Source organism: Daphnia pulex, chromosome 2, assembly GCF_021134715.1.
Source record: "Daphnia pulex isolate KAP4 chromosome 2, ASM2113471v1".
Taxonomy (NCBI): Eukaryota; Metazoa; Arthropoda; class Branchiopoda; order Diplostraca; family Daphniidae; genus Daphnia; species Daphnia pulex.
Genome location: NC_060018.1, coordinates 10,756,213 through 10,781,346, shown reverse-complemented (window position 1 = coordinate 10,781,346; position 25,134 = coordinate 10,756,213). Strand labels below are relative to the sequence as shown.

The following is a 25,134-nucleotide window of genomic DNA, read 5'->3' as shown; positions in this document are numbered from 1 at the left end:
ACTAACTACTAATTTAATAAATTTAATGGTTGCGACGAATGCAACATGAGAACGCATCAACGCGGGGCATTGCCCCGCAGCACCGTTTTACCTCATAGTTTGTATCGATGCGTAAAATGAATGAGAAATTATTAAGAATGAGAAATGATTATTTGTATTCATAATAAGGAATTCATACGTTCAATTGAATTTTTGAGATGAATGCAATGTGTGAAAACGCGGGTCGTTGCCCCGCAGTATTCACTATTGGGACAGGCGGAGAACAGGCCTCCAAATCTCGAAGGCGGACACCCAATGGCCTTTTTAAAGTTATTTGAAGATAATTGCATCAAGGCTTACATTTTTAGGTGTTTGTCACATTTTAATTTCTCTTTATCTTAAATTTCGATGGAGAGGCCGGACAAATAAAAACCTGGTTCATTAATGACCAAAGTAGTCCACTTAAGAATTGTTCCGTCTTTTCATTCCCATCGCATCTTGGTGAAAGAAAATATCTTGTTTTATGAAGTTACGTGCGAACCAAACAAACAATTTCGTAAATGATATTCTTTCATTCTTCACGGGATTGCATACGGCTTGTGATGAATAACCAGAATTACTTTGAGCTGCTATGAGGATGAATATGCAGTGGGCAAAGTAAAATTTATTTAGTTCCACAACGGCAGTAATATTGCGCCAGGAACAGACTCGGTACATCAACAGGAAGATGTCTACGTACCAGAAGCGGACGATCAAAACGACGAAGATGTCTCCATGGCAGCGACCGGCAGCGACAAGTGATATCATAGATCTATCAGGTTCACGCGTTGATGCAACGCCTCCGATTCCAACAATAAAAAAGCAGCAGAAAAGGGATTTTAGGATCGGCTTCAAATTTCTTAAAAACAAAGAGACAAGAAACTAGCGAAAAAAATGAAAACAGAATTGAAAAAAGCTGCCCACAAGGTAAAACAAACGGCAAAAGATGGTTCCGAAAGGCGGGTAGGAAAAGCCAAGGATACGGTGAAGAAAAAAACCGATGCTACTAAAGAAAAATTGAATGATAAAATGAAAGAAAACACTGATATATTGAAAGAGAAAACCTGGTGAAAGAAAAAGCCAAAGCGGCGGCGAAAGCCAAGGCTACAAGGTACAAGGCCAAAGAGAAATAAACGATAATGTTTTCAAAAAATAAGAAAAAGTAAGCGACAGGGAAGGGAAGGGAGAAAGGGAATTTTGTTCGGAAGTGCAGTGACCAGTTTTTCAAGTAAAATAAATGACCGGAAGAAATGACCGGAATAAGAGCATGGAATAAAGGGACTGGAATAAAAATGACCGGAAGAAGAACGTGAAAAAAGTGACTGGAAGAAAACGTCCGGAAGAAGGGAAATACCTCTACTTTATTATTACAATCAGCAACTCGTCATCTCGATAATTTCTCGAATGTATTTAAACGAAAAGATAATAATAATAAAAATAATTTTCAGAAACCCTTTATTTATTTTGTCGTATGAAAGCGACAATTGTGTATCGTATATAGTATTGGACACACCATTACTCAAAAACCAGCCAGATTGAATTTTTGCAAAGATCGGAAAAGAATGAACGAAATTTTTTAAGAGAATTTTAAATTTTGAATAGTTTTTGGAATTGCTTCAATTGTCCGATTCATTTTTCTCGTCGCAAGAGCTGATGGGCTTTGCGACAGTTGTGTGCTGTTGGGATTCTGCATCAAGAGGCAAGTTCAATTCAGATTGGGGAATCATCCATACTTCGTTGCGGCGATAAAAAAGTTTGAATGGGGGATCGTATCCAGCGTAATAATATGGTCCGGTTTGGTTGACTAATTGTTTATCCTCTTCAGCCAGAGAATCAAACAGGTTTTGACGTTCCTGTTGTGTGACGCGGTCGTTGGAAAAGCCCCCATAAGTTCTAGAATTTAAAAAAAAATCATTAGATTATTTTGTAGACACTTGATAAATTGGAGAGTATACAAAAATTACACACAATTATACTAGGAATGAATTCGCTTTTTTAAACCATATTTCTTCGATCTCGACAGAGCCGGGATCTCCATTATAATATTGCGCGGAAAAATAAGTATCAAAATCAACCCCAGTTTCTTTGTTTGACTGAATCAATTCCCCGAAAAGAACTGCCTCTTGCACAAAAGCTGTTTCATCAGAAGGGCCTTGAAAAGCTCTAAATAGAAGACAGAACAAGAATTCTCTCAGAAGGAAGCTATTACCTAAGGCAAATTTGATATAGTTTACCTTGCTAGAACCTTGAACTCTGGACATTCTTCAATCGTCACATCACTTTCTGTGGGTTGTGGTGTGTCATCTTGAAAAGCAGCCGGAACATAGAATGCCATAGTGAAAGTGCTTTCGCAGTTGGGACCAGATCCAGGTTCAATGAAAACAGAGACTGGAGCAGTCATGGGAACTTTGGTTTTCTTATCATTCTGGCCTGAAATGTAGTTGAACAGCTTCCAGAACATGGCAGAAGAAGCAGAATCTTTCGAGATGCTCTCTGTTTGGGTCTTCACCCATTTCTGAGCTGGATAAAGCCTCTCCTCATATTCCTAGTAAACGCACACATATGAAATTGCACAAATAAATTAAAATATTTAACTGATAATGGAAATACCTTTTCTTTTCTCAGAACGGTGTAGGGAGCAGTCTCTATGCCTCCGCCGGTGATGGCCCCGCGTGTTGGAAATGGAACTCTTGTTGGCGGTGTCGACCGTTCAACTTCCAAGATTGAGATAAGAGATGACACCTTTGTTGTTGCTAGTTCGTCCTTATATTTCACACTGCCGTATAATACAGCATTTTGGTATTTCAATAGTTGGTTTAGGGTTGAGTAGGGTAGGGAACAATAGATTGAATGGGAAGAGAGGGTAAAATCGGGGCCCTCTGTTGAGGTCCCTACAAATTACACAGAATTAACAGTAGCAATAATGTCGATCACTGTTGGGATGCAATAAATTCCCAACACACTCCCCAGTAGAGCCCGTTCAATTGGCTCGACATCCTGATCGACTTGATATCCGTTGGATTAGAGATCTGAGAATGCGGTTGAAGAAGGATGGCCGGATGGCCTGGATTACGAGGAGCTGTTTCGTTGACTGGCTACGGATTCAGTTAATTGTCCATTCCATTTGATTCCGATTGAGAGTTGGCTGACTCTTTGGAAGTTTGCCACCAGGATCCCATACCGATTGGTGTGTGTTGGAATCTTCTTCAATGTCCTTTAACACAAGAATATTTTTTAGAAGATGTGAAACGATTTTGTTTGGTACCTGGGTTAACGAATAAGAGAACAGCAACTGGTTGATGAGATGTTCTTCTATACTTGGTAACCTTGAGATGCGTTTAGGAGCTGGTTTTACTGGCTCCAAGCGCTTCCGTTTCATTGAGTTTTGTTGATTGGCCAATTCCGGAAGAATTGCTGCTTGACTGCACGGCGATCTGAACTTCGGAATGATTTCTTGGTTGCTTTCTACGTTTGTTGAATTGACAAATGCAGCGGCTTCTTGAGGATTTTCTTTCGAAGCTTCCTGGATTTCTGGCGACGATGATAAATTTCCAGAAGAAGAGAAGTTGGTTTGTTTAAGTTGACTCGGAAAAGAGTTAAGTGTTTCCAGCGATGCAGCTGGCCTTCCCGAGGGGAAAAAAAGAAAGGTAGGAATATCCTTTTCTTTGGAGCCGGCTGGCGGAATCCTAATAATTGAATCTTTAGTTTTTAGACAATTGAATGTGTCAGGAACTTCTGCTTGATAAGTAGGAGTTTCTTGATGACTAAGAGAGTGAGGAGCTTCTGCCGGATTGGCTGGAGCTTTTTGAAGATTGAGAGTACCAGGAGCTTCTGCCGGAGTAGCTGGAGCTTCTAGAATAATGAGAGGACGAGGAGCTTCTGCCGGAGTAGCTGGAGCTTCTTGAATAATGAGTGTGCAAGCAGTTTTTTCGTTGCTAGAGGAGCTCAAGAGATTTTTGGACTCCACTGCATCTACACCATCTAAGTTTGCAAATTTGAGGTTAGTTGCTTTCAGCTCGTCTTCAAACCTTTTTTCGTCTTTGTTTCCACTGGATTTGACCGGAATATCTGAGATTGATAGCCCTTTTTTTGGTCGTTGTTGGAGACTGGCTGTTCCAGGCTCCTTTTCCATCGGGACTTCTTTTGACTGGGCTGATTTGACGTTTTGGTCGCTGTAGCAACTTTTCGCGTTCGATGATGGGATTTTTTCTGCTCCTTCCAGATTTGCTGAGTTTTCTAACTTTGAAACAAAGGAATTATTTTCTTTTATTTCGTTCCTTTCAAACCTTTTTTTGTCGGGATATCCGTCTGGCCCATCCGGAGAATCCGAGAGTGAGTCTCCTTTTTTCGGTGGGTGAGGGAGACTGGCCGTTCCAGTCTCTTTTTCTTCCGTCTGGATATTTTCTTTTGACTGGTATGAAGGGGTGTTTTGAAAACTACAGCTTGTTGTCGTAAGCGACGACACTTCTAGTGGAGTTGGGTTTGGCACTAATACTGCTGCAAATTGAGATGTTGAGAGGGTTTTGAGAATTGACTCTATTACTGGATTTGTTTGAGAAGCTGGCTCCTGAGAAGCTGTTGGTGATAAGTTGACATCTCCTGGAGCGACGGGCACTGAAAAGGCTGTTGAGATGGCTGCGATCACCTGACTGATTATGTCCCGATTGAGTTGTGCTTGGGTTGCTGCCTGGTTTGCTGCCTGGGTTGCTGCCTGATGTTGGAGAATTTGGAGCATTCTTTCTCTGTCCTTCTCCCATTCTTCGTCATCTGCTTCCTTTTCGAGTTTGTCTAACCATTCTCTTCGTTTTTTCTTTAAGATGTGAATTTTGGCGACAATAACATCGTCCATTGTTTGGTACATGGTGTCGATGTCTGCATTGATCTCTTCTTGGTCTTCGCCTTCTTTGTACATTTCAGCCTGGACCCTTTTTGAGAATATCTCATAAGTTTTGTAGAATCCATCTAGCTTTTTTTCTAATTTTTCGACTTCGATAAACGCTTCCAACGTCATTTCTGTTGATTTGTACGTTTCGACGAGGTTAATGATACGGGTGATATGCTTTTTAATTAAAGTTCTTGCGTAATTTGGAGCCATTGTGAGTTGGAGGTGGCTCCTAAGGAGCTGCTGAGAGTACGAAAAGAAGATAATTAGTTTAAATTAATGTTTTGATTAAGTTGATTAGCCTTTTTGTTTGTTGTTCTGCTCGGTCTTCGGAGATTCGTGGTGCCGAATTAAATTCTGCTGTCTTTTCCACTTTCTTTGAATTCCTTTATGTGAAGATATCTGCAAAAACTGAATGATTTTGGAGCTAGGGTAATTTTCTAGCTCCTTACAATCCCACAAACGGCATAATAACAATTTTTAGGAAAGAGAATTTAAAGAGTTTTTGCCGCAAGACGGCGGTTTCTAATTCCCAATTTTGTGCTCAGAGGGCGCTTTGTGCCTTCTCAGAAAAAGAGAAAGATTTCCCTTTAAGCAAACAAAAAATGCAAGAGCGTAAGAGCGCGAGATTTGTTTCGAAATGGCGGAAGGCCTTTGTAAATAGAGAGAGAGAAAAAAAATTCAAGTTTTAATCACCCTAAGGCGCACACGAGGCGAACGCGTTGAAAGGGTAGAGAATTTTCCCGCGTTTTTTCCAGTTTAAAGGGGAAACCGGCCTAGCCCCCCAAAAAAGAGAATATTTTTCTGTCGTATTTAGAGAGATCGTTGTGCCTTCTGAGACAGAGAGAGATTTACCCAAATGATTGAATAACAAACAATGCAAATTAATTCAAAAAATGAGAGAGATTTGTTTTCGGGAAATGGTCTAAGGCCATAGCAAAGAGAGCGATAATTTATTTAAGTCTTTTCACCCTGGGGCTCACACGAGGCGAACTCATTGAAGGGTTAGAGAAGTTCCCGCGTTTTCCCAATCTAAGAGGTAGGGAAGCAAGCCCCCCCAAAAAAAAATTCTTGAAAGGAAAGAGATTCCCGCGTTATCCCATTTTTAAAGAACGGGCAGTGAACCCAATCAGCTGAGATTCGTTTTTACAATGCCGGGAGGCGTATCAAGAGATAGAGAGGGAATTTAACCTAAGGCTCACACGAGGTGAACACGTTAAAGAGGTAGGGAAGTTCCCAAGTTTGCCCAATCTTAGATATTGGAAAGCAATATCCCCCCAAAAAAAAAAAATTTGTTGAAAGGGAAGAGAGAATAATCAACTTAGGCGATGATAATTTACGTGACAAAAAAAGAAATCCCCCTTCAAAAATGATTTAGGAATCCTATTTTAATTTTAAGAAACTTTGAGGAAATATTTTAGCTTTAATTCAAGAGAGAGAAGAAAAATAATTTACTGTTTAGAGGGATCTATTTGCTTACTAGACCCCTGAGAACAAGTTAAACTCAGAGAGAGAGAAAAAGATTCTAATAAATGACTGACCTGCCATAATTAAACACAATTTTCTTTGATAAATGGCGGCAATGATTAAGCAAAAGGAGATAACGAGAGAAAGATTTGAGTGTGATAGAGCGAAACTAACTTAACACTGGTTGGAGAAAACTCCGGTTCGAAGGACCATGTTGGAAATGGAACTCTTGTTGGCGGTGTCGACCGTTCAACTTCCAAGATTGAGATAAGAGATGACACCTTTGTTGTTGCTAGTTCGTCCTTATATTTCACACTGCCGTATAATACAGCATTTTGGTATTTCAATAGTTGGTTTAGGGTTGAGTAGGGTAGGGAACAATAGATTGAATGGGAAGAGAGGGTAAAATCGGGGCCCTCTGTTGAGGTCCCTACAAATTACACAGAATTAACAGTAGCAATAATGTCGATCACTGTTGGGATGCAATAAATTCCCAACACCGCGAATTGTTTGGAACAGACCTGACAGTGCCATAGCGAAGAATGACAAGAACTGATTATTCGTCCAGAGTAAGTCTACAACCACAGGTCGTTTGACAGGAAACGACTAGAAAGTTTTATGTTGTCATCGCGATTTGTTTTAAATTATGTAAGTCGGGGTGTATTTAAATAACACTATCCCCATAGCAACCTTGTCAACAGGAGAAAGCGGCAGCTAGCGGCCAAAATTCGCAACTTACCTTGAAATATTCCAGGGCCGGCCTCATTTCCTGTTGGGTCACTTGTAGGCGCTGGTTGCGATTGTTCTTGAATTTCCTCATTTCCTGCTGTCGTAAAATTATCGAATTTAAGAGGACATCATTACACAATTAAGCACCCAATAATAAATTTTACTAAATCAATAAATATTTTACTGGATTTAGGAATTTGAGGTTTTCTGTCGAAATTAATTCGCGACATTGTCGGTTGAACGTTTAGATCCAATTTCAAGTCGACGACCGAATATTTGATGGGAATATTCCGCACGGGCTTGAAACTGTTGCGCAGCTTGTCCAAATTGATTCGGTACAATTTCGTCAGCCTGGGAGCGAAATGATTTCTCTCCCACTGGATAGTTCTTCTGCTCTCTTCCAGCCTACTCGAAAGACGTGATGGCGAAGTTTGGAAGACGTTCGTCAGAGCCCGAAGTGTCTCATCACTGACGACATTTTTCGCCGACGCCATCAGGCCGGAAGGCTCATCCTGCATCACTTGTTGAACCATCCACTTGCGCTCCTTCTCATCCGCGTTCTGGTAAATTTTGTTGAGTTTCCGGGCCATGACGTCTGGCCTCACATCCGATCCGGCGTTCTCGTAGTCCCAGTAGAGAGAATTCCACGAAGATTCGTCATCTTCCTCCAGCGGAATGATGTGATTTTCAAAGATGAGATTCTCCAAAATCCTCCGCAAACGCGTTTCGTCCTCGGGTTCCAGTCCGAGATTGTCGGAATCTTCCAACACCTCGACATCCGTCAGAACATTTTCCAGAGCTTCGGAAACGATCCTAGCGCGATCCTGGGCAGTCACCAAAGCGAAAGAAGAGTTGGAAAATCTCCTATTCAAATCCGCCATAATTGGACCGTTCCAAACGTGCTCGCCGGACACGGAGGCGGACTTGCGTCTCAAGGAGCCCCCGGACGTCAAACTTTTATGATCAAATTGGAAGTAGAGCGTCAGCTGCGAGGAGAACTGCTCCGGATGGGTAATCATTTGTTGGCCGAGATCTCGACACTCTTCCAAGGTGGGGCAGACCAGCCGGAATTGCATCTGTTTGGGTCCGTGCGAAAAGGATCGCCAATGGCTATCGGGCCGGCCCGTCCCGCTGCTGCCGCACCGTCGGCAGCGCATCGAAACTTTTTCGAACGGCAACACGCTCACTTTGTTCTCGGCCACGTCCAGCCCAGTCACGTTGCTCAGATGCTCTTTGACGACGTGGACCAGCTCTTCCGTCCACATCTCGACGCGGAAGGCCAGCTGATTTTCGCCGGTCAAGTTATTACGGCCGCTAGAGGCACTCGTGTGCTCCAGCAGAGCCAACGGGGCGAAGTAGAATCGATTCAAAGAACCAAGTTCCTTCTCGTAGGTGCGGATGTGAAAATCGCCAAGCGGCACAGTGTCGAAAGCTACCGGAAGTCCGGAATTCGATGCATCCGCTTTTCCGTTAACGACGGCCGACTCGACGACGAGTAAAAACAACAAAAAGGCCCAGCACCTTATGTAATAAAATCTTTGATATAACAGAAAAACAAAACAAAGCTTCTAAACATGAACTTACTTATAAGAATTCCGGTTTGGATCCATCCTTCGGCGCTGGAAGGAGCGATATGTACAGTATGTGCAATACCAACTAACTGAAACTCAAACATCCAACTGACACCAATATGGCGAATCTCGATCGATGGAGAGACACACGCAAACTATTGCCCGTCGTAAAGTTCACGGACATGTGATGGCATGTACAAGATCAAAGATAAGTCGAGATCTGGTTACTATCCGATACAACTTGGCCATCAGCATTTTTAAAAAGATTCGATTGGTAGCCTGTACATAATATCCACTCGTGTGTGTATAAATTTATACGTACTGTGCAGACTGTATTGAAGTTTTATATAAGTTCAAATGGGACACACGAAATCGCAATTGATTGATAGGGGCGACATTGTCAATTTATAATTTTGTGCATCAATTTTAATAACATTATTTGTTCGTTTTTTATTTTTGTGAATAGACGAATGATCATTTTGTATTTTTATTTTTTTCGATCTAAGGGGTCAAAATGGTCGTGATGCCGTCAGACTGATTATTGACGCCAGTCAGTCCCGGCTGAATGATGGGCAGCCAGATTTCGTTACGGCGGAAAAAGAGTTTCAAAGGCGGATCGTATCCAGCGCAATAGTGAACGGACCCCGGCTGGCTCTGCTGCACCATTTCTCTGTCTTCTGTCGTGAGAGAGGCGAGCAGGTGGCAACGCTCCTCCTGGTCTATGCGGTCGTTCGTGAAACCCCCATAAGTCCTTCAAACAAATAAAAAGCAAAAAAAGGAAAAACAAATAAAATCGATGGAGCAAATCGATAAAGTAAATTATTTAGACCAAACCTGACGAAAATCCGTAATTCCGGCCGATATTCAATGGTGACGCTCGATTCGTTGGGTTCGGGAGGATCTTGGTCGAACGGTGGGGGAATGTAAAAGGCCATGGTAAAGGTGATCTGGAGGTCACCGGCAGCCGCTCCGCCGCATTGGTCGTCGTCCGGCTGGACTAGAACGGACACTGGCGCCGTCATGGGGATTTTCAATTGCCGCCCGTTCTGCCCCGAAATGTAATTGAATAATTTCCAGAACATCGGATAGGTGCAGTCCTCCCGCGAGTTGTTCCGCATCGAAGTTCTCACCCACGTCTGCGGCGGATAAATCCGCTCTTCGTAATCCTTACGGATTGACGTCATCATTCAAATTCAAATCAGTTCGCCAGATAAATACAGCAGACGGACATTTGATTGCTGCAAAAACAAAATACCTGGACTTGGCGGATGACTTTGTAAGGTGCGATTTGCAGCCCGTCGCTGGGAATGGCACTTTTAATTCGCTCAAAGAGGCTGGACATGACGAGCGATGAGGTTGCTGCGGAATAAAATTTCTCCAAGACGCAACCAGCAACCGGACGGATGAGACGAAGACAATACCACAAGTGCTACCTTCCGCTCAACGGAGGCAAAAAGTTGTGTTTAGGTGTGTGCGGTGGCTGCTGTGCTGCTGTGCTGCTGCTGTTGGCTGAACAACCGCGGGTGGGGGACCGTTCGGGCGGGGGGCCCCCACAGCACACACACGCGGGCGATGGGTAATTGATGCGCGGCCGCCGCGCGTGATGTCCTTTTTTTGGGGCCCGGCGCTACCCTGGCAACGGAGAATTCACTTGGCTCTGTCAACAGATTGATGCACATATAGTACATCCTCCCGAACCCCCCAAAAAAAAATCTTTTCTTATTTCTGGTCGAGTGGGCATGCGCCGTCTTGTCTCACGCTCATCAATTCGGTAATGAAACAAGTCGCCCCCCATGCAATAATAACGCAACTTCTTCTGTTCTTTTTTTGGTAGAGAGGGAGGAAACACGATTTCCTGTTGTTATTAGCCGCAACAAACAAGATGGAAAGAGTGAGCGGCAAACTCGCCGCTCATTAACAAAATGAGGCGATGTCATGTACTACGCGTCGTGTGTGTGTCTCCCTGCCATCGATTGGAGAACAAAAAAATGAAAATCAATTCATATCTGCTGCTGCTGCTGTTGGAGGGTAAAATCGATGGCTAGAGCGTCTTGATCTTGGCGAGGAGATGGGAAGCGCAACGCGACGAGTGCGTACTCGATCCCACCTTTATTTAAAAATAAGAAAAACCGATGAAAAGTCTCTTGAAGGAAGAAGAACACGGTCGTCGTGATCGATCGTCTCTCTCCGCTGGCGGTGGCCGAATTTTTAAAATTAGAATGTGATTCGGATCAATCACATCCATTGATTTTCCATCGGATTCGATCGCCGCCCGTCTCCCATCAACAGCTTCGATTTCTCATCGGTAGATGTCCACAGCGACTCGACCCAGCAAATTCAAATAGGCGCAAACATTCGAAATTCAAAAGACATCAAGTAACAAACGGAAAATAATAATTAAAGTTTTACAAACTCACCAGGATCGAGCGTCGATCAATAAAGGCCATCATCTTCCCTGACAACTGAATAAGAAAAAGTAAAAGGAAAAAATATACGAAACGCTTAAAGCGACGAGTTGAAAGGGGCTGGAGAAACTATTGATGCAGCAGCAGAACCCCGCCGTGGGAATCTCATCACCTGGCGCTTTTGCGTCAGGAAAGGATCGATCCTGCACATGCGACGATGGTGATGCCTCCCCCTTCCTCCTCTTTTCCAGCGTTCAACTCGTGTAGTAATCCTCTTCCGTAACGCGTGAAAGTGTAGATAGAAGCGATAAATCATCTCGAATGGTTATATAGTATATTATATTTACACGCACAGCAAATTGTCGCGTCTACATGTTTTCTATGTAACATGCGCGGATATTTTTATAACTTTGGGCTTCGTTTATTGGCGGGGTGTAGGAGGAGGATCGTGTGACTAGAAATGATGGGGAAAATTGCGGAATAAAAATCGAAACCAAATGATTTCACAGCTATACAGAGCGCAGGTGTCGAATTGTTTCACAGAAAAAGAGGTAGGAATATATAAAAAAAAGACAACAACAAATCAAATAAATTTTCCTGTTTTTTTTTTAAATTCTTGATTTATTCAATTCGCTTGAGCGAACGGACCGCCGCCGCCGCTTTCTTGGTGCGTGCGGAGTGAACGCGGATCTTCTGGCGTCCAAAGTTTAGCCACCATGACGCCACCCGGATGCGAAGCGCTGGCGTTCTCCTTCTCCGATGACCACGATATTGAATGGACTGAGGCCACGGACACCACCCCGTGATGTTGCACATCTGTTTCCAAAAAAATAAAAATAAATTTCCATACATTTTAAAAATTTTAAAAATCAAAAATTTTGTCTGTCAAATTCTGAAAATAAATTGCGCGGACGCAAGTCCAGTCATCTATAACCGAAAAAGATGAATCGATTTCACAAACCACCAGGTGGGAAAAAAACCCATTTAGATATTTAGGGGAATTATGACGTGAATATAGTATGTATAGGTAAACCACTGAAAAAGATGAGCACCGTAGAGGATGACCAACCCGGAAATGAGGAGAGCTCTTCACGCAATAGTCTATTGTTCTCTTTCTCTCTTCTCTTCAACAGCGGGTCTTTCCCCCTTTTTATTTTGTCGTGTTTTTTTTTGTTCATATTTTGTCCCCCCACATCAATTGGCAACCATCATCCATGGGTTGACACAATAGCTCTCGTCCCCAGCACAGAAATAAATAAATAAATAAAAGAGAAAAGGGGGGACAATATTCGTTTGATTCGATTTTCGAGTGCTGTTGTGCTTTGGAGTTTTTGGGACGAGTTATGAATATAAAAAAAAAAGACACCTGCCCCGTGTACGATGCGAACATTTATAGACTCAAGTCGAGCGATGATTCAAGGGCTATTTAACTACCCCACTCGGTTTATAGGGTCAAGTCCTCGAGAATATAATAGAAATGGAATTCATGAAAATGTCATTCAAATTTAAAATAAAAAAACTGCTGGAATATTAGCAGTCGATCCCTGTAACCCCCTACGCTGCTTATATCTCGTTATTTACAACAGAAATGTTTAGCAATTAGAAAAATGTCCGAGCCTTATAACAAGTCTAGAATTTATCTGCACTGTTTGTAGTCTAATTATAGAAGCCGGGGGCCTACATACCAATTATCCTCTGCCACTTATTATTACTGCTGTGGACCATAGCAAGCGGGACCAAGGTTGAAATTTGTCGTTGTTCAAAAGTTATTTTGCATATGGAAGCTCAGCGGGGGATGTGACAGGGCGCAAACAAGGTCCGAAAAATACAATCCAACCAGGATGGCATCGCTCACCTTTAGTTGAGCTAATGAAGATCTTTTTCGGCGGCTCAGGTACGGCGTTCTGAAGGACGTCGGTGGGGTGTCGGTCGTTAGCCACCAACTCGGCAAGAAAACCAATATAGCCAATGGCCAAACGCAGCGTGTCCACCTAATACAATAAATATACCGCGCACCACAAAGAAACCAAAAAAACGAAAGGAATAAGTTAAAAATACAACATCAGCACCAGAGACTACAGGTACGCAAAAGATTTTCAAAACGGCCATTTCCAAATATAGACGACAAGAGTCCCCCCAACTGGTCAGAAACAAAAGACAGCTAAATAACCTCTACTGTTTCAAGTTGTCTACAGCGGCGATAGAGTCAACAATGTCGGCGAAGGGAATTAGGTAAATATTGGACGATTTGTTTTGTTTTTTTCTCCCGCCGACCGCAGCAGCAGCAATCAGTTGAAGAGAAAAAACCCCGACACACAAAAGAACTGGGCGATTATCAATTTATCAATCGCGGTCGGCGTGTTTCTTTCACCAGAGTTTAGCTTCCGTATTATCTCCCGACAAAGTCGGACCAAACTCAATTTCGAAACTGGACAATAAGGTGCTGGGCCGCCTGATCGCCCAGCCATCAACCGACAGGGGCATCAAAGAACCAAGAGATTAGGGCCACTATCAGGCCGGGCGCAACACGCCATAACGGCGCCTTTTATTCTGCGATGGAATGTTTAAAGTTCTTGGTACCTTTGACAGCCGTTTCTCGTAGGGCAAAGTGGGGATGTGGGTCCGTAGGCCCTCGAAGGCGTCGTTGATGGACTGCATGCGGCGACGCTCCCGCAAATTGGCTGCCTGCCGCTGGTGGACCTGCTGGTGGCCGCAGCGTCGCTTGCGACGCCAAGAGCGGCTGCTGCTGCTGCCGACGCCGCTGCTGGAATTGGCCGTCCGCAGCAGCGAAGAGGACGAAGCTCCTCCGGTCCCGCTGTCGCTGCTCCGCTGGTCCGGCGACGAGGAATAGGCCGACTCGGCGTCGCTCCCGCTCATCAATTCCGAATCGTCCGACGGCGAGCGGGTCCCGCACGATTCGTCGTAGAAAGTCGACGAATCGGCCGTGAAATCGGCCAGGCAGTGCGACGCCGAGGCCGACGACTCGATCAAAAACTGCCGGTTAACTGATTCTAAATCGAAATTCATTTTTTCCCGCCTCTTTTTCTTTGACTATTTCACTGGGGTTCTTGTATAATTCCTGGAGGAATTCCGGATTTAGATGTCGAACGGTTATGTAGGCCGACTGACGGTGTCAATGGCTGGAGTGTGACTGGCACGTGCCGGACAAACAAGCCTTTAAATGCCGGACGTCGTTCTCTGCTGTACATAATATCTACTCCTCCTTTTTCCCTCTCTCTCCAAATGACACATCAAACGTGTACGGCTTGTAACTCTCCACCCCCACCTTTTCGACGGAGTGTGTGTGGTGACGCCGGGGGTTGAGGCTGGGCGGGTCCGTACTTTATTTCCCTGTTAACTACTGTGTAGAGATACACACACACACTGGGCGTGAGTGTGTGATAGTAGAGCGTGCGCCGAGACGGCGACCAATCACCGTGAGCTATTTCATCCCCCGACGACCCACAGCAGCCAATCATATTCGACGGGAAAACTTCACCCCGCTTACATCATCGAATGAATTTCAATTTCAATCGATGAGCTCAATTTTCTTCTCTTTACTTTACGGAGGATATAAGAAAAGTGATTCGACGTTTGAGTTTTGCCACCATAAAATCTGTTTTAATAATCGCCCGAGGCTTAATTTCGAACGAAGGTCAGTCAAGTAGTACATTATTGCTGGTATGCAAATTGGTCTATATATCCAAATGAGAGATGTGTGCTCTGGCTTCCACCTCGTCATCTCGTTCGTTTTTCTTTCTTCCGCAGATGGAGCGGCGTGATTCACCGAAAAAAAAAAACAGCCAAAATTCCAAGTTCATTTACGACGTCATCAGTGCCGATGATCTCATCTTGACACGAACATTGGGGGGAAGAAAAAATATAGAAATGCGCATCAGCTTATATAACCTGTCGATTTCGGACTCTCCCTTTTGTATTGAATGAATAACGCAACACCACGTCTCTCTCTCTCAGTTTGAGAGTGTATAGACTATGGCCAAAAGTTTCTATAGGACACAATAGGCAACAAACTGCAGTACATATAGGATAGGACACAACAGGCAGTCAAAGTCAGTCGGCGTGAATAATGGCGCCAAGACAAATGCGCAATTTGATAGGCGTGTCGATGTACACGACGGAACGGGGGGAAAAAGGCTGGTTGCTTGATGGATAGACATTTTGACGGCCTATAATATCATAGAGAATAGGAGCGATCCAGAGACCGCTGTGACGAATCGAATCAGCATCACCTTTTGCCCATCATCGACGATGGAATAAAAAAAAATACTTTGGTGAATTGAATAGTACAAGAGGGGGGAATAACACGTGCATGTTCCAGCAGCAGCACCCGGCCCGCCTGGCGTGAATGGAGCGGAACCAATCGCTTCTCCTCTAATACACACCACCATGGGCCGCGACTTGTATATAATAGTGTTGTTGATTGCAGCAGAGAGACCATCGATGAAGCTGTTACGATCATATCGCTGTCCTGTTACATATAATAAGAACCGCCACCAAAACACGTTCGATTTAACCCGACGAGAAATTCGATTTTTTGTGTCGAGATAGCAATCGGGAGATATCATCGCCCACAGCTGTAAATATATCTAACACTCTAAGTCCCGAATCGTTCAAATCCAAAAAAGAGCTTAGAGATGTGATGAATAGTATATATCGAGATGGCATTTTACTGATACAAGTTTTCTTTCGATCCATATTAGGGGGGAACCAGAATGCATATCGTGACGGCGCCCGTCCATGTTTGGGGGTTTTTGAACAGATGACATGTATCTCGTGTGTTTTATGAATACATCTTCCCCCCTACCTCTATGTGTCCATTTAAAAAAACAGAGTTGTATCGATATCCGTCTGGCGGAGATGAGCTCGACATGCGATTCCCGTCTCTGGATAAATTCTTTCAATAATTCAGCGCATTGGCAGCGCACGCTGATGTGCTGCTGTCCCAGTAGATATATGGGCGAATGTTTGACCGACGGTGTAACATTATGCCTTGGTTACACACACACACACATGTGAGTCATGTATAGGCAACAGTTGTGCCAGTCCTGAGGGTGACAATAATAATTGTGTGTGTGTTTTCCCTTGGCTCCAGGTGTGAGGTACACACAAGAGTTCACTTTTTCTTTTTTGTTGTCTCTATACTCTCCCTCTTTTTTCTCTCTCTTGTTTAACCAGTCAGGACAAACAATTAATTGCTTACTGTACGTTCACTCCCCATACGGAAATCCTTATGAATGTTACCCCCCACACAAAAATAACAAACAAATCATTTTTCTGAACGGGAGAGAGAAATAAGACCACCCCAGTGGAAAATATCATTTTCTACCGGGCCTAGAGCACAGCTGATTCAGTTGATCTGATCTTAATTCTTATATTTTTTTATAAACATACAGCGAACGATTTTTTGTATTAATCCAAGGGGGAGAAAAAAGTCCAAAAAGTCTACTCAACCGCAATAAACCTCTCGAGCCTGGGCACACAGAATTGAGTCCTATATCTATCAGCCTGGGCTATAACATAAGATGGCTCCACCTATATACGACAGTAGAGAGAAAAAACCCAATAACGTTTTCTATTGTTATAACATACAGAGAGAGAAATAATAATTCTTGTGTGTGATCTCTCGTTCGGCTGACATCATAAAAAGACGCAAGCGGGAGAATATAAAGGAGCTCCGAGCCGCTGCTAGTTGCTGCTGCTGTCCGGCATTTTATCTTATCTCTCTCTAGTGTACAACGTTTTGTTTTTTCTCGATGAGGAAAATACAAGAAAGCCGCAAAAATGTGGGAGCGGCCGACCGATAGGCAACAAAAGATGACCGACGTATTCGATTTTTATCGGAGATTTAGATTTTTTGAGGTCGGCACACAAGTTCGTTCGGTCCGCCATTTTGTTCTATCGAAATCGAAATGTGTGTGTATTATAATGAGCTTATAATTTTCGTCGATACAAAAGTTTAGGAATGAATTTCAGATACGGTAATTCAGAGGGATTTAAAGAATAGTGAGTGGGGGGAGATTTTTGATTGACAGGATTGGGGGGGTTCGACAAACAGCTTCAAGTGATTTGAAACTTTTCACTTTGATTTTATTTCCGAATTTTCTTGTGTGCGCTGTGTGTCGGGAGAATATAATGGAAGTTAAACGGTGACCGCATTCTATAATATTATAATAAAAAGCGGGTCCTCGCGGCGCATTTAAGTCCCGATGCTGTGCTGTACATAATGGATAGCAGCAGCTGCAGCCCTCTTGCTCTTGTTCATCCCTCTCTATTTGGATTGACGCTATAGGGTTTCCCTCTCTCTCTTCTTCAACACACAATCGCAGATTATCGCTGGCGGCCCTTTTCAAACTCCACTCAACTCGATTTCGTCCGTCCCCCCACACTCCTTTTTGCTCATTTCGACGGTTCAACTATTCTATAGCGAAGCGTTGAATTTGATTCGTTTAATTGCCTCGATGAAATGATTGAATTTATTATTAAACGGATAGTTTTCCTTGATATTTTGCAGGAGCGGCCATCTTTGTTTGTCTCTATATTTTTTATATATACCTTTTTTTCTTTTACTTCTTTTCTTTATATATAATTCCCGCGAACGACGCTGCGTGAGAAGGCTGTCAGCTGACGGCGGGAGAGCCAGCGAGCCGAATAAGAGCGTCCAAGCCGATGACTATATAGAAAGGGAAAAACAGGGCGGGCGGCACATGTTCCGGTTCCCATCCGAGTAGTCCCGCAATCGATTTGTCGCTAAACCAGCCGTAGGCTACATAGCCGCCATCGTCGCAATGATAGAAAGAGAAAAAGAACCACCAAGAGCTGCGGAAGAGTGATATTCCAAAAATAGTATTACCAGTGTTCGACAATCACTCAGCAAAATCGAACCTTCCAATCTCATTTCAGCAAGATGAAACTTACTCTTCGTTATCTCATAGTCTTGGGTGAATTTGGCAAAAACAAACTCATTTTAATACGATTATTAGCTAGTAATGTTGGAATCTTATTTTTTTCTTTTTCAATCGTAAACTGAAATCTTTCTGTTTTACAACATTTGGTTTCTGCAGGTTTTGTAGCTGCTCTCCATTCTCCAAGCTGCCGTTATCAGCGAAGCTGAAGCTGCTGCCAAAATGTCGAGGAAAACAATAACGAACAGGCTCGTGGAAATGCCCACAAAACAAGTTTTACAGATAATTTGAGATAACTCTTGAGATTTTTGTCTGATTACGAATTCAATTTTTGTTATCTTTTTACGGTGACAATTGGCAACGGTTTAATTTTTACTTTCCTTCTCCACTTTCAATGTAGAAAGAACGTTAGTCACTCAAGTGGTGGAAATAATAAAACAGGATATAACGAGGAGGTGCTTGGTCAAACAATTCTCTAGCTGCACTTTCCTTGAAAGTCTTTCAAGTTCAAATATGTTTTTAATTCGATTGTTTGCTACAAAGTTGGGGGCCCACAAAGTTGTGAGGTACAAAACAAGCCTGATCTACAGTTCGACAAATGAGTTATTGAATGAGCCCTTACTGATTCAACAAAAAAGGCAAGAGCAAAAGAGTTCCAGTCAACGGCAGCATAGCCAGGAATAATGGTACTCCGTACCACGATACCGTATACCCCGATTGATAATCAACGCTACCAAGTTTAGTCAAAAAGGAAGAATGCGGAAGAATGGAGATAAGATTTTTCCTACCTTAAAGCCTGGGAAATACGGCCAGGCATTCACAGTTGCTCAGTTCTCTGCTGATCTCGAAAGAGTTGAATCCACCAGGCGGATGAGACAGGAAAAAAGGGAGTCCTCGTGAATACCCCCACACTCGCATGGGTGTACACTAGGACATTTAAAGAAAGGGGAAACCAGATGAATCGCCCGACATGGGTAGTTTCTCCAAATGCAAACAGGATCCTGCTTTTTATCTAAACAAAAAATAGAAACTGGGTCACGAAAAACATTCACAGAAACAATAACAGTAAGGAAAAGTTGAAAATGAGATGGTGGGTAAACCCGTATTATTAATGAACATTAGAATTGGGGGTTTTCATGTAACACACAGCTTCTGTACAAAATCATACATCATTCAAATATCTAGCAGGTCACAGAGGTTAAAAAAAGTAACAAAACTTATTACCCAAGCGATGATGCTGAGATTGTAGCTGACAATAGGTCACAACAAAAACCAAGGAAAACTTGCATATCATATTGTTATGATGTCTAGCTCAGGCTGGAAATCTGCACAAAGAAAAAGGTTGATACATGGTGCGGAAACAAACTTCCATGCATGATGACAGGGGGCTTACATGCCAAATGCTAGTCATGAACTAACATTTCACACACTTGGAACAAGTTTAAATGACTAATGTTAGACCTAATGAATGACCAAAGTTCCCCGGATTTGACCGGGGCTCAGGTTACTCGTTCTATTCATATTCTTGGTTTTATTTACCTGCTTTACAGCATGAAGTGTGTAATAAGCGATTCTATAGAGACACGGCCAGCTAGAGCTAGAGCTGCAACGACCACCACATTTTTGTAATTTTATTTGTCCTGCTATTTTTCGTGCTGCCACGTTTCCAAAACAAAGAGATCTTTCCGTTATCTTTAATATCTGCAAAACTTCGTCTCTTTTAAGGCCTTTTTGAACTTGTAATTTTCTAATTTATTGTAAAAAATGTAAACGAAAACGAAAGAAAGCAGAGTAGCAGACGACAGTAATATTCTAATTAGTCTTTAAGATATCGATAGACGAAATGATAAAAATCGACATATGTTTTAGAACAAGCCGACACATGTTATGGATCGCAAAATCAAACTAGAACCAGATTCGGAATTCCCCTGCTTTGTGCAACTTATAACGTGTATGTGTTTAATGCTTATGGCTTTAATAAATTGCTCTGTTAACTTGTGTAGTTGTGTTAGAATCTAAAAGAAGCGGTTTGAATAAATGTGGTCTCGGTTGACGGTTGACGGAATTGGGTCTCTGATGGGTTTTCACTATGATGACAAAAGATGAGGTATGTGGTTAGGGATATTATACGAATCAATCAGCCTTCCGTGCGTCACGGTTGGCATCCTAGGCGGCGTGGTACCGAAGCGCAACAGCCGCTTCGGTCTCAACTCTAATACTCACCCCAAAAAATGAGTGAAAAACTTCTAGTTATAGTAATAACGCAGCTAATTAGACTTATTTGCCTGATTCCAGTGAAGAAAACAAGTCAGTATAATATCAAGTTTGACAGCGTGACCTATTCAACCAAGTATTCAACTTTGCACTATGGATCACGAACTTATTTTTGCATGCATGGCGGCATTTGTGATCTCATGTCCATGGTGCTGTACATGTTGTTGTGGAAAAAAGAAACAGGTGAGCAAGTAAAATCGTACTATGTGCAATTATTTAACAAGGAAGTTCTTGTAAATTGTTATTAGTCTAGCTGTATTTCTCGGTATTTTGATCTGTCAAATCATTATTGTTACTTGTGACTTGTTATTTTGATATCTTCAGCAACAGGAAAACAACCTACCTGTAACTACACAAATGGATCAATTCTGATGGTGGTCGAAATTCCAAATGTATTGTGACACAATGTGACGCAACATGTTGTGCAACATGTGTTGCGACACACTGCCCTAATTGCCGTTGCGCAATTCACCCACCAAGCGGCCACATTGCAAACTACACCGATCGGCGCCAGTCAACTCAACTATAACGTTGAATTGAAACGATTATCAAATTAAATTGTATTACTCTGCATGAAATAAAACTGTTGGTTAATATTTGAAAAATTAAAACGTATTCAACGCCAAAAAATTCAAGTTAATCGGTTGGCACATTTTCGAGATATCATCGTAATTGCAGGAGGAGGTCGACTTGCCAACAAAAACTGGCTCTTCCCGTTGATATAAAAAGGATCGAAAATCTGAAGGATCCCATCGTTTATCTTAACTGTGTTCTTCTAGATATAACGTAACTTGTCTTTAACCTGTGCAAACAAGATGGAGGAATCTCGTGAGAAAGTCAAAATGGTTTGGCGAAAGATTTGGCGAAGATTTTGGTCCGACGAAGATTATCCGATGGAAATGATCAAGAAATGGCGAAAAGTGTTGAGGCGTGTCCCGGCAAATTATACGCCACCAGCCTCGTATCCACTCCCTTCAACGGATCCCCAGCTCATCACTTACGAGGACTGCGAGGCATTTTTCCAGGCTGTAACCGGAGGATCCAGTCAAGATGTGACTGACATTCTGCAAACCCACGGGCCGGCAGTGACCACCGAATTGTCGACATCGTACAACGAACACGGGCAGACGCCGCTGCTGGTGGCCATCCAGCTGGGAAATTTGGAAATGGTTCAATTCTTGGTTGACAAACTGGACGTTCCCATCGTGCAAATCGGACGATTCGTGTGCGGTGGCGTCGAATACCTGGACGTCCCAGCACTGTACGCGGCTATCGTTTGCGGAGAGCTGGACATTGCCGCCTACCTCCTTACCGCGGAAGTGAGATCACATCAAACCGACCCAATGATCGATTCCATCGTCTCCAGTCCCAACGGCCGACAAGAGAAGATCAACATTCTGGAACTGATGGGCGCAGTCAATTTTTACTTTTACGAAACGCATCCAGCCCCGCAAAACGGCCTCAAGTACTGGAGAGCAGCCCTGCATCTTCGTCACTCGACAGCGGCTGACGAGCCGGATCTACCCAAAACTATTCTTCCATCAGAAGCTGGCCTGGCTTTCGGCTTGACGTCCGAGTTTACCACATTGGAACAACTGGAGCAGCTCTCCAGCAACACCTTCGAGCTCTTCACCCAGGGACTTTTGGTCAGCCAGCGAGTGCTGGACATGGTGCATCCTGATGGTCCGCACATCTTTAATCTCACCTACTTGTGCCGATGCGCTTCCGTCTATTCCTTCGGCCAGCAAGAGCAGAGCGGCGAGGCCATCATCCGCGCGTTGAGGCTCTTTCTGCAGCAATCGGAGCAAGGACTCGAGTGGAAGGGATGGAAGACGAGTCGTATAGTCAACTGGGCCTTGGACATCATGACGAAAAGTGTCGCCCATCTACGACAGAAGAAGCCGGCCGGCCAGGAAGAATTCCCGTTTGCCAGTCTGATGGCCACCTTCGATTTCGCTTGCAGTTACATGTCCCATCTGCAGGCAAATCGCAGACTCGAGAACATCTACCCCAACACTCTGGTCAGTCTGGCCGGTTTCATCGTCGAACTGATTTTCTGGGCCAGCGAGATGACGCCACAATGGAGCCACCAGGATCGCCAACAGTTTGAGCGCAGTCTGTCGCTCTTCATCGCCAAGGATCACCGGTGGGGAAACGCCAATCAGAATCTCCTGCACACCATTTGCAATCTGACGAGTCTCGGTCACATGCTGGTCGCTGAAATTCCTCAAGACATGGATGACAATGACGACAGCAGCAGCAGCAGCAGCGACTCCGGGAGCCAAGTGTCCGGCTCACTCACCGGCAGCTATGGCCACAGTGATGATGGGCTAGACGACAACAGCGAATTTGACTGGAGCAACTACAATGATGAGAGCGACCTGGACAGCAGTAGCGACTGTGATGCTGACGCTGGCGGCGACTTGATTGACAGCCCTGATATTAGCCCTGCTGATGGTGATGAGAGCCAAAATGTGCGTGACGACGACGTTTCTAATTTGTCGGAGGATGAAGTCATTGATCCATACGACTACGACTACAGCACTGACGTGAGCGGATGTCCGTCGTGTGCCCATCACCGAGATGCTCAGATGTGGTCGGACGAACGTGACGACGCGGAATTTGTGGAAGTGATGAGTAACCATGGCGACGAGGAAGAGCCGACTATTACTCGGGCCGAGGATTCGCAGCTGCTTCTGTCTGTGACCCGGTTGATCCTTGGACTCGGAGCCGATCCCAACGCCGCCAACCTGTACGGATCGACTCCCCTCCACTTGCTGGCCATGAATCGTGACAGCGTTATTGCCCAATCTTGGCTGCTGCTGGAATACGGGGCCCGCATTGACCAGCAGCAATTGAACCAAAGCAACTGGACACCCTTGATGCTCTTCCAGCAATGGCAAAGTCAACTCGCCAGTCAGGGCCATCCCGATCCTGACCTTCAATTTATCATCAACTACGTCCCGCCACCGTCTCTGAGGTGTTTGGCTTCTCAAGTCTTGCACAAAAGTGGAATTCTATTCGACGAGGACCAGGTTCCGCCCGCTCTACGCCACTTTCTTCAGTCAATAATTTAATAAGACGCCGATTGGAATTATTGTCAAGAATTTCCAAGATTAAATTTCTCAGCTGTTTTCTTTCAGTTTTGGTCAGCACTGTTTCCGTCAGTTGATTTCAATACATTTCTTTTAAACACAAGTTATTATTGTACTACTTTTATTTGTCTTTTCATTTGATTCATTTAATATATTGTAGGATTTATTTTTAAAAATCAAGATAGAATTATTCACTTTTTAGTAGTGTATTTGAAGCTTATATCACACAAGCTACTGTTATGAAGGAAAAAATATCATTGGTAGATTGATCTACAATCTTCGCGTGGATAGAATTTAGATGAAAAAATCAACATGGTTATTGGAAATTAAATTTTTCCAAGGTTAAAATAAGGTAAAATAGATCTTGTTAGTCAGTTTCAGTCAATGATTAACAGGCAGGACATCCTCCATGGCCGCCACCATATCCTCCACCGAATCCACCGTAGCTACCACCACCACCGACAGCTGTGGCTTGAGCGGCCTGAGCGGCCGAGTACGCCTTGTTGGCCGCTTGCTGGGCAGCGGCGAGATCGGCCAATGAAGCCTGTTGCTTGTAAGCCAAAGCTTGGGCGTTGGCTTGGGCTTGATAGGCCATCTGGGCCTGAGACGCCTGTTGTGCCTGGGCGGCTTGTAGGGAAGCGACAGCTTGGGCGGCGTGAGACTGAGCGGCCTTGGCGGCAGCGGCAATAGCTTGGGCTTGTTGCAAAGCCTGGACTTTGGTGGCTTCGGCAGCCTGAACGGCCTGAGCAGCTTGAGCAGCCTGGGCAGATTCGGCGAATGCAGCGGCTTGAGCGGCTTGGGCGGCCTGGGAAATCTGGGCAGCCTGGGCTTGTTTGGCCGCTACTACGGCCTGAGCTTGTTGGGCAGCCTGGACAGCCTGGGCTGCGAGACTCGCTTGCGCTTGTTGGGCGGCCTGAGAAGCAGCTCCGGCTTGGGCGTTCTGGGCAGCTTTTGCGGCGTTGGCGGCTTCCTGGGCGATAGCTGCAGCTCCACCATAACCTACTCCATATCCTCCAGCTCCTCCTCCGGCTCCTCCGCCATATCCTCCTCCGCCTCCATATCCACCACCACCACCGCTTGCAAATCCACGTTTTTCCTGATGATTAGCATTGACAAAATTTCCACAATTTAATCGAATCTGATTAACCTTGTGCTAATGAGCGCAAGACTTACACGAGCTGGCTCGTCGATTTTAGACTTGTCAGATGATTCAGCTTCTTTAATAGCAGATGCGTGAAGAACGGCTACGAAACCTAAAACGTCGAATACACAAAATCCTTATAATGCTGTTCAACTTCCATCTCAAAAATCCTTAGATAATAAATTTCAAGAAAAAATTGTGAAAAAGCCTTACCGAAAATCATGAAGCAAATAGCGATCCTCATTTTTCAATAGATTTGCGATTGGTGTCTAATAGACGTCGAACACTGTGCAATAAGCTCACCAAAAGGCGACTGATGGTCATTTTCGTCGCTATTCCAATCTTAAATAGTCTACCATTTGTTGCAGTCAACACTATAGCCGAACGGAATCGTTATGCATAGCTGCCATTATTAAAAAAGAAAAGGGGAGGCCTTTATTACAACCGCGCAAAGAAGATGGAATATTCTTTCAATAAAATTGAACTGACTGACAGGGAAGCCTTTAGAAAAAGAAAGTGGGTAGTAGCACATCCATGTACTAATTTAGAGCTGTAATTCAATTTCACTCGCGATATAGTTAGGAAACACCACCGTGAATTCGTGATCTCTTTTGCCGTTCTATTATACC

General features: G+C 43.9%; 5 protein-coding genes across 10 annotated transcripts; 1 reads left to right on the top strand and 4 right to left on the bottom strand.

Annotated features, from left to right (window-relative positions):
- Nucleotides 1-1,456: 1,456 nt before the first annotated feature.
- On the bottom strand, nt 1,457-8,848 carry LOC124203828. 4 transcript variants are annotated; one of them, XM_046600720.1, is made up of 8 exons: nt 8,681-8,840; nt 7,281-8,617; nt 7,107-7,208; nt 6,872-6,888; nt 2,629-2,691; nt 2,253-2,563; nt 1,987-2,181; nt 1,685-1,911 (listed from the first exon to the last, which is right to left on the bottom strand). In XM_046600720.1, the coding sequence occupies exons 1-7, from the start codon at nt 8,704-8,706 to the stop codon at nt 1,989-1,991; spliced, it is 2,049 nt and encodes a 682-aa protein (XP_046456676.1). In that variant the 5' UTR covers nt 8,707-8,840; the 3' UTR covers nt 1,685-1,911; nt 1,987-1,988. The 4 variants fall into 4 exon arrangements, with proteins under 4 accessions (XP_046456669.1, XP_046456661.1, XP_046456675.1 ...); XM_046600713.1 differs by lacking the exon at nt 1,987-2,181 and having other exon boundaries at nt 1,457-1,911; nt 7,107-7,193; nt 8,681-8,848; XM_046600705.1 differs by lacking the exon at nt 1,987-2,181 and having other exon boundaries at nt 1,457-1,911; nt 8,681-8,839.
- Nucleotides 8,849-8,946: 98 nt separating this feature from the next.
- LOC124203853 (heme-binding protein 2-like) lies at nt 8,947-10,363 on the bottom strand. The gene is made up of 3 exons (XM_046600725.1): nt 9,923-10,363; nt 9,502-9,833; nt 8,947-9,418 (listed from the first exon to the last, which is right to left on the bottom strand). Exons 1-3 carry the CDS (start codon nt 10,007-10,009, stop codon nt 9,169-9,171), a joined length of 669 nt encoding a protein of 222 aa, XP_046456681.1. The 5' UTR covers nt 10,010-10,363; the 3' UTR covers nt 8,947-9,168.
- A 1,320-nt stretch (nt 10,364-11,683) lies between these two features.
- LOC124204786 (pancreas transcription factor 1 subunit alpha-like) lies at nt 11,684-19,789 on the bottom strand. Of its 3 annotated transcripts, none has more exons than XM_046601997.1 (6): nt 19,535-19,789; nt 19,220-19,320; nt 18,784-19,007; nt 13,653-15,561; nt 12,928-13,063; nt 11,684-11,888 (listed from the first exon to the last, which is right to left on the bottom strand). In XM_046601997.1, exons 4-6 carry the CDS (start codon nt 14,097-14,099, stop codon nt 11,698-11,700), a joined length of 774 nt encoding a protein of 257 aa, XP_046457953.1. In that variant the 5' UTR covers nt 14,100-15,561; nt 18,784-19,007; nt 19,220-19,320; nt 19,535-19,789; the 3' UTR covers nt 11,684-11,697. The 3 variants fall into 3 exon arrangements, with proteins under 3 accessions (XP_046457953.1, XP_046457961.1, XP_046457969.1); XM_046602005.1 differs by having other exon boundaries at nt 13,653-15,322; XM_046602013.1 differs by lacking the exons at nt 18,784-19,007; nt 19,220-19,320; nt 19,535-19,789 and having other exon boundaries at nt 13,653-18,744.
- Nucleotides 19,790-20,047: 258 nt separating this feature from the next.
- Nucleotides 20,048-23,462, top strand: LOC124204770. The gene is made up of 2 exons (XM_046601978.1): nt 20,048-20,452; nt 20,594-23,462. The coding sequence occupies exon 2, from the start codon at nt 21,085-21,087 to the stop codon at nt 23,344-23,346; it is 2,262 nt and encodes a 753-aa protein (XP_046457934.1). The 5' UTR covers nt 20,048-20,452; nt 20,594-21,084; the 3' UTR covers nt 23,347-23,462.
- A 92-nt stretch (nt 23,463-23,554) lies between these two features.
- On the bottom strand, nt 23,555-24,834 carry LOC124204778 (glycine, alanine and asparagine-rich protein-like). The gene is made up of 3 exons (XM_046601989.1): nt 24,719-24,834; nt 24,538-24,617; nt 23,555-24,460 (listed from the first exon to the last, which is right to left on the bottom strand). Exons 1-3 carry the CDS (start codon nt 24,747-24,749, stop codon nt 23,753-23,755), a joined length of 819 nt encoding a protein of 272 aa, XP_046457945.1. The 5' UTR covers nt 24,750-24,834; the 3' UTR covers nt 23,555-23,752.
- Nucleotides 24,835-25,134: the final 300 nt, after the last annotated feature.